This window comes from Bufo gargarizans, chromosome 11 (genome assembly GCF_014858855.1).
Source record: "Bufo gargarizans isolate SCDJY-AF-19 chromosome 11, ASM1485885v1, whole genome shotgun sequence".
NCBI lineage: Eukaryota > Metazoa > Chordata > Amphibia > Anura > Bufonidae > Bufo > Bufo gargarizans.
Window position 1 is genome coordinate 15696841 of NC_058090.1, and position 12069 is coordinate 15708909.

The following is a 12069-nucleotide window of genomic DNA, read 5'->3' on the forward strand; positions in this document are numbered from 1 at the left end:
AGACACACTCCCCCCCCCCCCCCCCCCCAAAAAAAAATGTCCCTACGTCTTATGGGGCGAATACTAATGAGCGCTTCCATTTTGCAAGTGCTCATTATAACCGGAGGACCAGGAAGCGGTGAAGGCTCTGTACTCACCGCTTCCTGGTCATCTGGTGTGAAGGCTGCGCACAGCGTGAGGGCGCTCTGTGGCCTCACGCTGTGCACGCCAGTTCACAGCACAGCCGACAGCAGGAGGAAGAGGATGGCGATGTGAGGAGCGGCGGCGTCCAAGAGCAGGAGAGCTAAGTGTTTTTTTTATTTTTGTGATCTGAGGCTGAATTATGGCTGGGGGTCTCATTATGAGGCATGGGGTCTCATCTGAGGTCTGATTGGGGGTCATTCACATTGGGGTCTGATCTGAGATCTTATTAACATTGGGGATCTGATTGGGGCTGTGAGCTGAGGTCTGATTGCTGATCTGAGGTCTAATGAAACTTTTTTTTTTTCTTATTGTCCCCCTCTAAAACCTAGGTGCGTCTAATAGGGTGAAAAATACGGTAATACAAACAAGACATCATCTACAGGATAATTGAAGCATAAGAAACAGTTAAGAAGAAAAAGTTTTGTTTAGCGGAACTGACAAAAGTTCTGAAGATGAGCACAGAAAACAAGACGCATCAGCAAGGACTAGACCTGGCTACTTTCATGGAGACATATCGGCTAGCCTGACCTACAGGGAGCCATTCTGAAATACACGTGATGCACTATGCCCTCTTCTCTAGTTGCATCCAAAGCTGCAGTCAAGATTCCTATTTGGACATCAGTGAGTCATACAGAAAATTCCTGAAACATGAGGGAAATGTTTATGAGATCTCCGGCTAAAATGTCAGCTCTGTTGGGCAACTTTTATAAGGAATCCCCCCCCCCGATGCCTTTCTATACAGGTTTATAAGAAAAAAAGGAAAAAGGATTTACCTTGTGGTGGTTTTAGTGATTTTACATGAATTCAATAGACGGACAGACTTGCTACAGCCAGAATGATGCAGGAAAGAAGAAGCAGAGGGTGTAAACGGGTGAGAGAAGAGGTCAGTGCCGGCGAAACAGACACAGCAATGAGAGACAGACTCAGGTTATCTCATCAGATCCGGCCGTCGCCCGGAGGACACCATCAGATGCAACATGAATACGTACAGCAAGGTGCCTATGGTGGTTATGCAGGGATGCGGGGTGGTGGGGGGCTCAGTAATGGCCAGTCTGACCAGAGCAACAAAAGATCAAGAGGCAGATTTGTGAAAATCTGTCCCTACACGTTTGTCCTAAATATGCATTGAATTAGTGTTAACGTATATCTTTTGGGGGTCAGGGCACTTTTTTCCCTCTGCTTACCCTTCACACAGCCATGAAGGGGTTTTAAGAGCGCAGAAAAGTACCTATACAAGTCTGAACGCTCAGCCAATGATGCCACCATAGCTCAGAGGTAATTATTTTATAATTCTCATCATCTTGCCCAGTTCTGTGCAGCACATTTGTTTTTATGCTGCCAGGGCTTTCTCGGAGTGTGCTTATCAATGTAAAGGATTACAGTGCTTACTCAGTCTCCCTTTTTACAGACATTACCAGTGCTCCCTGCATTCCCCTCTTTTACAAGGTATAGGATAGTGCTGTCATTATGCACGGTCTACACATATAACACAGCTCTGCTACCCAACATGGGAAACACTATCCTTTCACAGACAGAGAGGGAGACTTATGGTACAGTGGAAATAAGAGGCATGTAATGTCTCTACATCGGGGAGTGGAGATAATGAGCGTTGAGAGTACACCTCGGAGCGTGGTCATGAGACTGCATGTGAGGACTGTCTTACTGAGGCATTTCAGTTAGACAGTACGCTAGTAAGTGACTTAGTCTCACTGCACTGGCACAACAGTTTTACAGACCAGTAAATCCTTTTAAACTAAAAATACTGACTGCCTGCAGGCACCACTAGGGGGAGCTCACTGCATACAGATTTATACGGCTCCCATTGAACTCAATAATAAATCTGCCTTCAGATTTATGGGGGCTTGAAATTGCTAGCTCAATCTTCTTTAAAGTACATGCAGTGCTGTCAGTCAGAAGCGCTCCCATTTAGTGCCGCCACTAGAACAGCTCTGCATTACCGTTTACCGGAGAAGAACCAGAGCCGTGTTCCACAAAACTCAAGTCAACTACATACTAGAAGTGAACATTACAGACATCACTATCGATAGGTCTACAATGGCGAGATTCCTTGCCCTTTATCTGAAGAGCGGACAATAAATAAAGCCACAGCCACAGACGTAGACCGCTCGTACCTTTTGGGTCCTAGAGGAACGATATCTTTCCTGGTCCCGGAAGGTGAAGGGAGAGAAGTGCTTGGTTTCTTTGGTAGGATGGTTTCACTGTTAACGGTCGCCCTCAGCGGCAATGTCTGCACCAGGGGTCTGGCTGTGGAGAAGAAGCATGAAATGACTATTAGTTTGTGTTTTTCACAGATTTCTCCCCAGCTACACTCTGTTAATACGGCTGTTACTGAAAAACTTGTTAAAAATGCAATTTAGTGATTTATAGTAAAATGTAAAAACGGCACGATGAAGGAGGAATGGGCCATGTTCACACTGGGGGAGCTGCCAATGGCCACAGGTTGGGTTGTGTGTAGTACTGCAGCTCAGGCCCATTCCCTTTAAAGGGTTAGTACATATCCTTGCTTGGGGACACATCACTGCTGTAGTCAGACCTTGTCTGCAGTGGTGCGGGTGACCTTATCCACGCCCGATGTTTACAGGTGGGGACCGATGGGCGGTGAAGACAGTGGAGCACTGGGGACCAGGCAAATATGCTGCCCTCAACAGGTCCTACTGGGTTGGGGTAGGGATTAAAAAGAAAAAAGTTTTTCTACCCCTGTACAAAAGGGGTTTTCTGAGTGTTTGATATCGGTGACCTATCCTCAGGATAGAAAAGTGCAGACGGTATCAGCAGCATCTCACATCATCGACTTTATTTGAACTTCAAAGCAATAATACAAATGGCAACGTTTCGGCTGATACACAGCCTTTGTCAAGCCTACTAGTATTATTGCTTTGAAGTCCAAATAAAGTCGATGATGTGAGATGCTGCTGATACCGTCTGCACTTTTCTATCCTCAGGATAGGTCATCAATGTCAGATCAGCGGGGGCTCAACATCAGGCAGGCCGACCGATTAGCTGGGGCCACCTGGCAGCTTAACAAGCACAGCGCCATCCATTGTATAGTGGCTGTGCTTGGTATTGCAGCTCATGCTCATTGACAGACGAACGCGATGTCACATGGCCTAGGACAGGCATCCTCAAATTGCGGCCCTCCAGCTGTTGTAAAACTACAACTCCCACAATGCCCCGCTGTAGGCCAGGCATGCTCAACCTGCGGCCCGCCAGCTGTTGTAAAACTACAACTCCCATAATGCCTTGCTGTAGGCTGTTCAGGCATGCTGGGAGTTGTAGTTTTGCAACAGCTTGAGGGCCGCAGTTTGAGGATGCCTGCTGTAGGCTGTTAGGGCATGCTGGGAGTTGTAGTTTTGCAACAGCTGGAGGGCCGCAGTTTGAGGATGCCTGGCCTAGGAAGAGGTTGCAGTGCTCACCAGAGCGACCTGCCCTTTTCAAACAGCTGATCGGTGGGGATTCTGGGAGTCGGACCTCTGCCGATCTGATATTGATGACCTAACCTGAGGACAGGTCATCAATATCACAGTGTCTGAACCCCTTTCATCCACACTTCTGTTCACCGTTGGTAGAATAGAGGTAATAGGGGAGGGCAGTTGCAGTAAAGAGGGATTTCCCCCTGTACCTCGTGCATTTGACCCATATCACCTGACTTTCTCCTGTAGGACTGAGACGATTGTGGAATTGCTTATAGTGCAATATGAGCAGGTTCACTGTGTGTGACGGAGCTCTGTACGCAGACTGGATACTGATGGAGACTGAATTGGACAGTTCCCAGTGTGAACACGGCCGGGTCACAACGTTAGAGCATTAGCCACACATCTTATACAATGGGTCGGTGGTATCGATGACACTTAGAACATGCAGTGCGATTCCTCCTCACTCCTAGCATGGATCATACAATAAGGAGGCAGTACCATGGATGACGCAGCGTTACCTTTCTGTTTTTCCTTTCCTGGCCCGGATGCTGTATAGAAACAGACAAGTCCTCTGGACGGTTACATCTCATCATCTAATATGGTCATCACCCAAATAAAAAGGAGCAAGTATCTGTGCTGCCTATAGGATGCCATGCAAGATGCCACCCTGCGCTGAGGGCTGGTTCAGGGGTGCACCACCAATGAGGCCAAGTGAGGCCTCAGGCAGCACCAGGTAGGTGCAAAAGGGGGGCAGTCAAAGGGCCATGGGCTGAAGGGAAGGGGTTAGGTTAAGAAAGGGACGTGGGGCGCTGTTTCAGTTTTCGCCTTAGGCAGCAGAAAGGCTAGGTGCACCCCTGGTCTGGTTATATGGAATTAAAGGTCTTCAGCTGTGCGGGGAACTGCAGCACAACTCCATTCAAGTCAATGGGGCCGACTACAGTTCTCTGAACAGCCGGGCGGCTGTGGTGTCACAATACAAGGAAGACTTAGAAAGGTATGCAGCCGACACCAGCTCTGTGGTCCATCATTCCTAGAAGGTGGATCACCACCAATCAAACTGATACCATATCCTAGTAATATCCCTTTAAGATCGAAAAGTAGAGCACTTCCAGCTTTTATTCATTGCACCTCTGTAAACAACTGGTGCTGCACGGATGGTCACACATCAAGGGAGACCAGTGATCCCAATGGTAGGAGCTCACCAACTATTCAAAAATGGGACCACAGAAAGGAGATTACATGGCGTCCCTATGCACCCACATACTCCTCTAACAGGATTTTCAGGACTTACATATTGATGACCTACCCTTAGAATAGGTTATCAATATCAGATAGCCTCCTGCCCCGGACCCCCGCCGATCTGACATTTATGATCCATAAGGATATAGGTCACCAATAGGCAAGTCCTGGAAAACCCCTTTAAAGGATGGAGTCCGAACAAAACAGATGCCAACCACATAAAGCATGTAAACTTCAGCTTAGTTCACTCCTCACACGGGTTATCATCTTACCTGAACGCGCAGGTCTGTCCATGTCTGACCTCTTATACATAGTTTCATCTAGGAGGGTGGGAAAGGGGTCTTTATATTACAGAGGACACGATGTTAGAGAAAGTCCTCACGCCCACCTCCTCCTATTAGGACCCATATTATTCCTTGTGTGCGGTACGCTTCCTAAACGTGGTCGCATGTGCAGGCAACTGGGCAGCCCGAAGACGGTGCCGACATTCAGTTTTCGGCACAAATCAGCGCAGTTTTCTAAACGGTTAGGCCATGTTCACATGTTCAGGATTTGGTAATCCGCTAACGTTCTGCATTCAGTGTACAGTACGTGGTAGGGAAGAAACTTTTTGGTGCCACTTATAGGTGGTTATCCTGTAAGTTAATATCTGATCCTTTAAAGGGATTGTCCAGGTTAGAAAACTAATTTTCACACCCCCTATTGGGGAATTCTGGGTTCTTAGAGGGGGTCCTCTGTTTAGGATCCTTATCTCCTGGCCACAACGTAGAGTGGCTACAAAGAGTGTCTCTCGCTCTGGAGGACTTGTCCTGTCCCGTGTCACACAAGAAAACCATTGATGTGAATGGGCACTGTGCATTGCTTCAGTTCCCCCTGTGGTGGCGCTGCAGAAAAACTCAACACTTAGGGCTCATTCAGACTGCCGTGTGCCATCCGCAAAAATGCGGATTAGTTTTTTTGCGGATTAGATGCTGACCCATTCACTTCTATGGGGCCCTTTTCTTTTCCACGGCTCCGCAAAACAAATCCTATACTTGTCCGTGAAAATCAGGACATGGCCCCATTAAGTCTATGGGTCCGCAAAAATACTGAATGCCATGTGTTTTTTTGTGGATCCGCAAAAAAACGTATAGCATTCAGTATTTTTGCGGACAGCATACGGCCGTCTGAATGAGCCCTTACTGTTAAGTTTTCCAAAGTTTAGAGCCGATAGTTTTTTGGCCAAAAACAAGTAGGGATTGTCCAGAGTGCTGAACCCCTTTAAGGCAGTAATCTCTACCTGTGGCTGTCAGCGCATACTGGGACTACACCACAGGTTAAAGATGACGCATTTAAGCAGAGCTATTTTGCAGTGGCACTGCTGGTGGACGTCGCCTACAGACTCGGGGACCACATACGGATTTACAAGCCATTTCCATTGACGAGGCCTCCTCGTTAATTCTCTCTATTGCGTCCATCCTGCTGTGGCTGACGGAGAAGTCTGTGAAAACCGTCAATTAAACAGGACGAAATGAGAGGCTCATAAAGCCCAATTTATATCCGGGCTCTTTGAAGGCAGTTCATTATGAGTCTCACTAAAGATCAGACCCTCTAATAGGGGCCCTCAAGAGTCTATGATCCCTGGATCTGCGCTTATCAAAAGCTTGCAAGTTTTTATTTTTTTCTGTCTCTCAGTAATATTATTTTGCAATTCCGCTTTACAGAAGTGTCAGCTGAAAATAGGCCGAGAGCTGCAGTGAAATAATTAGACGGGGGAGAAAATGGGTGGAGGGGTCCTCCATAACCTGCGGCTCCAGGCAATATGACACCAGCAGCAGTAGCGGAGGTGAAATATCAAATTTTTAGGCTACATGCACACGACCGTTGTGTGTTTTGCGGTCCGCAAAACACGGATGGCGTCCGTGTGCGTTCCGCAATTTGCGGAACGGCACAGACAGCCTTTAATATAACTGACACACTGCTGCCATGGAGCCCTACCCTATAAACGCGCCCGTCATTTCCGTATGACGAGCACCGGTTTTCCATGTTACTACACTTATGCGCCATTTCCCACCCATGAAATGCTTGCAGAAGTTTATACTTGGTAAAGGCCTAGAACAGATATGAAGTAACGCACCTTTGGTGGGCCCTTTGCGGTTCTGCATGGCATGCTGCTCCTCGGAGAAGTTGAGTCGCCTCACTACATCGGCCAAGGCGGACTTCAGCAGCTGGATTTCATCCTCTTGGATCTGCACCCGCTGCTCCAGTGAGGCAATGCGATCCGTCACCTCCATGCTGCTGGAGGCTGAGGCGCTGTCATCTGTAACATGAGCAGAGATACCATGTAAGCAGAGAGACACCATGGACGCGCTTCAGTCTGCACCCCCTGCCAATGACACACAGCAGAACCATCCCTGTACTGGGGGTGGCACATTTAGTAACAGTGGGATTCAAAAAAGATCTAATCATCTCTTCGCGCTTTTAATTGAATGACGACCTACTAAGGCTAATAACGGCAATTCTATTTGCTGCCTTTAGCTCATGGACCAAATTAAGTTGGTCTTTAAAACCAGGTCATGCGGGAACAAGTTTTATTATGATTTTTGGCACCCATTTTCAGTTCTCTGGACGCGGCCTGCAGTATATAGGCCTCATGCACACGACTATGTATTTTGCGGTCCCCAAAAAAACCCATGATCCACCAAAAATACGGATGACGTCCGTGTGCATTCCGTATTTTGCGTCAACAGAACAGCTGGTCCCAAACAGAACAGTCCTATCCTTGTCCGTAATGTGGACGATAATAGGACATGCTCTATTTTTTGGCGGAATGGAAATACGGACATAGGGAAACTGAATGCACACGGAGTACCTTCCGTTTTGCATTGAATTGAATGGTTCCGCATACTGGTCCACAAAAAAACTAAACGGACCGGACACTGAAAGAAAATACGTTCGTGTGTAATGAGCCCTAAAGAATGGAGGTTTTTCGTTCCGATTACGATGGCTATACCTGGGGCCATGTAGATACATATGGACAATTTCTCTTTAGCTTGTATATAAAATTTTACATTTAGGGACCATTCACACGTCCGTGAATGTGTCCGCACCAGTTCCGCGGAACGGGTCCAGACCCATTCATTCTCTATGGGGCAAGAATGGATGCGGACAGCACACAGTGTGCTATCAGCATCCGCATTTCCGGAGCGCCCCCCTGATCTTCCGGTCCGCAGCTCCGAAAAAAAAAAAAAATACAACATGACGTGTGAATGGACCCTTAGACTAAGGCTCCATTCACACGTCATGTTGTATTTAGTACGAATTTAGGGGGTCATCCAGGTTCAGACCTGAACCCAGACAACCCAATCTGCACTCATTCATCATTTTCAAGCTCCGATGCTCCCCCTTGCCCTGCGCTGAATTGCGCAGGGCAAGGGAATAGGAGTATTTCTGATCGTAAATCACCCCCCTTAGATTCTATTAAATTAAAACTATTACTGAAACTAGACAAAAGCAGTGATCTGTACATGGTCCTGGACAGAATAATAAAAAGGCCTCCATTCTTTACACTGCAGGTTATAGTCAGGGAAATACATACACCTATGTTTGTCAGGAAACTTTTCTGCAAGGATGCAAATGTTGTACTTAAAGGGCACCTGTCGGCAGATTTGTCCCTATGACACCGGCTGACCAGTTACATGTGCACTTGGCAGCTGAAGGTGTCTGTGTTGGTCCCATGTTCATATGTGCCCTCTAGGTGTAATGGCAACGCCCCTGTTGCTCCTACAGGCTCATTTGCATATATTAAAACATCATTATTCTCAGCAGTGCGGGCACATATGAACATGGGACCAACACGGATGTCTTCAGCTGCCAAGTGCACACGTAACATGTCAGCCGGTGTCATAGGGACAAATCTGCTGACAGATGGGCTTTAAAGGGGAATTCCACTTCCCAGAGACAAGTCAGAGAGTCTATTGGTGGAGGGTCCCATTCACAAACCATTTGAACCCCCTCTGAGCTTTGAGGAAATGTAAAATGCAAAACACCTGCTATAATGAGGCAATACTGGGAGTCCGAGCTCTGAAGATCACATCTATGGAGATGGAGGTGGATTCCACGATTTGCAATGTTGCCCCAAAGCCTTTGAACTGAGAACATTACTCTGCTCCCCATCTTAACAGAACTCCTTTCAGTTCCACGAGCCAACTTCCCTTTTAGCCGCCATATAATTGATTTCACACCCTGTGCCTCTTAGATCATTCGGCTTTTATCCAAAAATAAAATCTTCCTGCGTCTTCCATCTCATCTCTGCTCGTCTCATTATCTATACTCCTGGTCTCCATCCATTACACCTCTCATCTCGCTGGCTCGTTAGCATGCATCCGGCACTTGGCTGCAAAACCCATTAATAAATTCACTTTGGAAAATAATCTTTCGATGAATCAGCGCCGCGCAGTAAAACCATTACTTCAACAATACACCTATTGGGTCACCATCCTCATCACATGCTGAGGGTTGTAGTTCTGCGACAGTCAGAGTCACAGGTCTGCAGAGGATTTAGGTCTGATCTTCCTTTTCAGTTTTGGCGGCTCGGAGGCGGACCCATTCACTTAAATGTAGCCGCAAAAGATGCGGACCGCACTCCGTGTGCTGTCCTCATCCGTTTCTCCGTTCCGTGCTCCGCAAAAAATGTCCTATTCTTGTCCATTTTGCGGACAAGAATAGGCAGCTATATCAATGGCTGTCCGTGCCGTTCCAAAAATTGCAGAACGCACACAGACGCCATCCGTGTTTTGCGGATCCTCAATTTGCGGACCGCAAAATACACAACGGTCGTGTGCATGTAGCCTTAGGCCTATTGCACACGACTGTATGGCTTTTTAAGTGTTTTGCAGGCAGTTTTTTCCTGATCAGTTTTTCTGTGTTTTTTGTTCCGTTTTTCCGTCTGGCATATACAGTAATTACATAGCAAAAATTGGGCTGGGCATAACATTTTCAATAGATCCACAAAAACAGAACGGATACGGAAGACATACGGATGCATTTCTGTATTAGTTCAGTTTTTTGTGTGGACCCTTTGACTTGAATGGATCCACGGAACGCGATTTGCGAGCAATAATAGGACACGTTCTATCTTTGAACGGAAAAACGGAAACGAAATGCATACGGAACACATTCCTTATTTTTTTTTTGCGTAACCATTGAAATGAATGGTTCCGTATACGGAACGCAATAAAAAAACAAAAACAAATGGTCCTGTGCAATAGGCTCATTCACAGGATTTGCAATACAAATCTGGAGACGCAGGAACGGAACACTACGGAGTGCTTTCTTGGGTTCCGTGCGTATCTTTTTGCAGAATGTAAGGATAGCGGACCCTATTCAAGTGAATGGGTCTGCGATCCCCATGCGCCTGCCCCACGGATGGTGCCCGCGCAATGCGGACCGCAATTTGCATGAGCCCTTACACTGACTTCTGTATTCTGGACTCGACAGAGGAGGCGTTTCTCTCTGCAATCCATGTCAGTTATTACATGCTGCCATCAGAGACAATGTATAATTTTTTTGCTTCTGTTTCCTTATGTTGGGACATAATATTGCATGTTTAAAGGAATAGGCAAAATATTATTTATTTTAAGAAATCTCATTTCCTGTTCCCCTGCATTCCTCCCCGGGTCACACAGTAAGGCCTCATTCGTACGGAATGTGTCGGGGTCTGTTCAGTGAAAAACTAATGGTTTTGCACAAAAGATGATTCCGTTTTGCCTGCAATTGTGTTCAGTTTTTTCTGAATGAATGGCATCACTTTCGCATGCATGAAGAAAAACTGAAGAATAAGTCTCAACATCTCCTGGCAACCATCAATGAGAAACACATTGCATACGGATGCCGTCCGTTTTCCCGCAGCCCTACTCATTTCTGTGGAGCCAGAACTACGTGAAAAGTGCACAATCCTGAACACAGAAATGATCAGCGAAAACAAAGCTCTAGTGCATGTACCCATTGAAATAAATGCAACCGGATTCAGTCCAGGTGCAGTCTGTTCGCAAAATGGATCACATCCACATGGAATACTCACTTGTGTAACTATTCGCATGGTTCGCCGTGACTGTGTTGCGGACTGCAAACACACAGGTACCGGCTGTGTGAACTCCGCATCGCGGTGCGGACCTATTGCCAATGGGTCCACAAGATACGGCAAAACATAGGACATGTTCTATCTTTTGCAGTGCAAAGGCACGGACCAGGAAGCACACGGAAGCCCTTTCGGGTTCGTTCATCTGTCCCGCAGAAGATAGGACATGTCATATCTTTTGCCGTATCTTGCAGTGCGGACCCATTGGCAATAGGTCCGCAATGCAGAGTTCACACGGTCAGTGCCCACAACATAGGCATCCCGGCACTATGGCCATGTGAATGGGGCCTAAATGAGAGGACTCTGCAAAGAAATGCATTCATGGAGATTTCTCAGCCACTAGAAAACAGAGCTGCTCATTACTAGCTCACAGTAACACCATTAGGCTACATGCACACGAACGTTAGGGCTCCGTGCCCGTGCTGCAGACCGCAAATTGCGGTCCGCAATGCATGGGCACAGTCCGTGGGGCAGCCGCATGAAGATCGCAGCCCCATTCACTTGAATGGGGTCCACGATCCACACCGCAAAAAAAGTAGTGCATGCACTACTTTTCTGCGGTGCGGAGGCACAGCCAGAAACACCACGGACGCACTCCGTAGCGCTTCCATGGGGTTTCGATCCGTGCCTCCGTTCCGCACCTCCGTGATTGCAGACCCATTCAAGTGAATGGGTGCACGATTCAGAATGCACACGGCCGGTGCCAGTGTATTGCGGACATGCTGTATGCGGGCCGCAATACGGCAACGGTCGTGTGCATGTAGCCTTAGGCCTCATGAACATGGCCCTTGTTTTGGTCCGCATCAGAGCCGCCGTTTTGGAGGCTCAGATGCGGACCCATTCACTTCAATGAGGCCGCAAAAAATGCGGACAGCACGTGGCCCCGCTAAAAAAATATAACCTGTCCTATTCTTGTCCACGCTTGGCAGACAAGAATAGGCATTTATATTAAAGGCTGTCCATGCCGTTCCGCAAATTGTGGAACGCGCACAGACACCATCCGTGTTTTGCAAATCTGCGATTTGCGGAACGCAAAACACCACGGTCGTGTGCATGAGGCCTTAGGTAGTCAAGAAATACACTGTCTTCCCCTGG

At 47.3% G+C, this 12069-nt stretch overlaps 1 protein-coding gene across 6 annotated transcripts in view; it reads right to left on the minus strand.

Annotated features, from left to right (window-relative positions):
* The window catches only part of EML1 (EMAP like 1), a 93372-nt gene that overhangs the window by 33345 nt on the left and 47958 nt on the right, over nucleotides 1-12069 (minus strand). For 3 of the 6 annotated variants that reach the window (XM_044271497.1, XM_044271496.1, XM_044271495.1), the window contains exons 2-5: nucleotides 6973-7155; nucleotides 5129-5176; nucleotides 4136-4165; nucleotides 2316-2448 (exon numbers count right to left, since the gene is read on the minus strand). In XM_044271497.1, coding sequence (XP_044127432.1) covers nucleotides 2316-2448; nucleotides 4136-4165; nucleotides 5129-5176; nucleotides 6973-7155 — 394 coding nt within the window. The remainder of the gene's footprint in view (nucleotides 1-2315; nucleotides 2449-4135; nucleotides 4166-5128; nucleotides 5177-6972; nucleotides 7156-12069) is intronic. The other 3 variants (XM_044271501.1, XM_044271500.1, XM_044271498.1) reach the window with 2 other exon arrangements.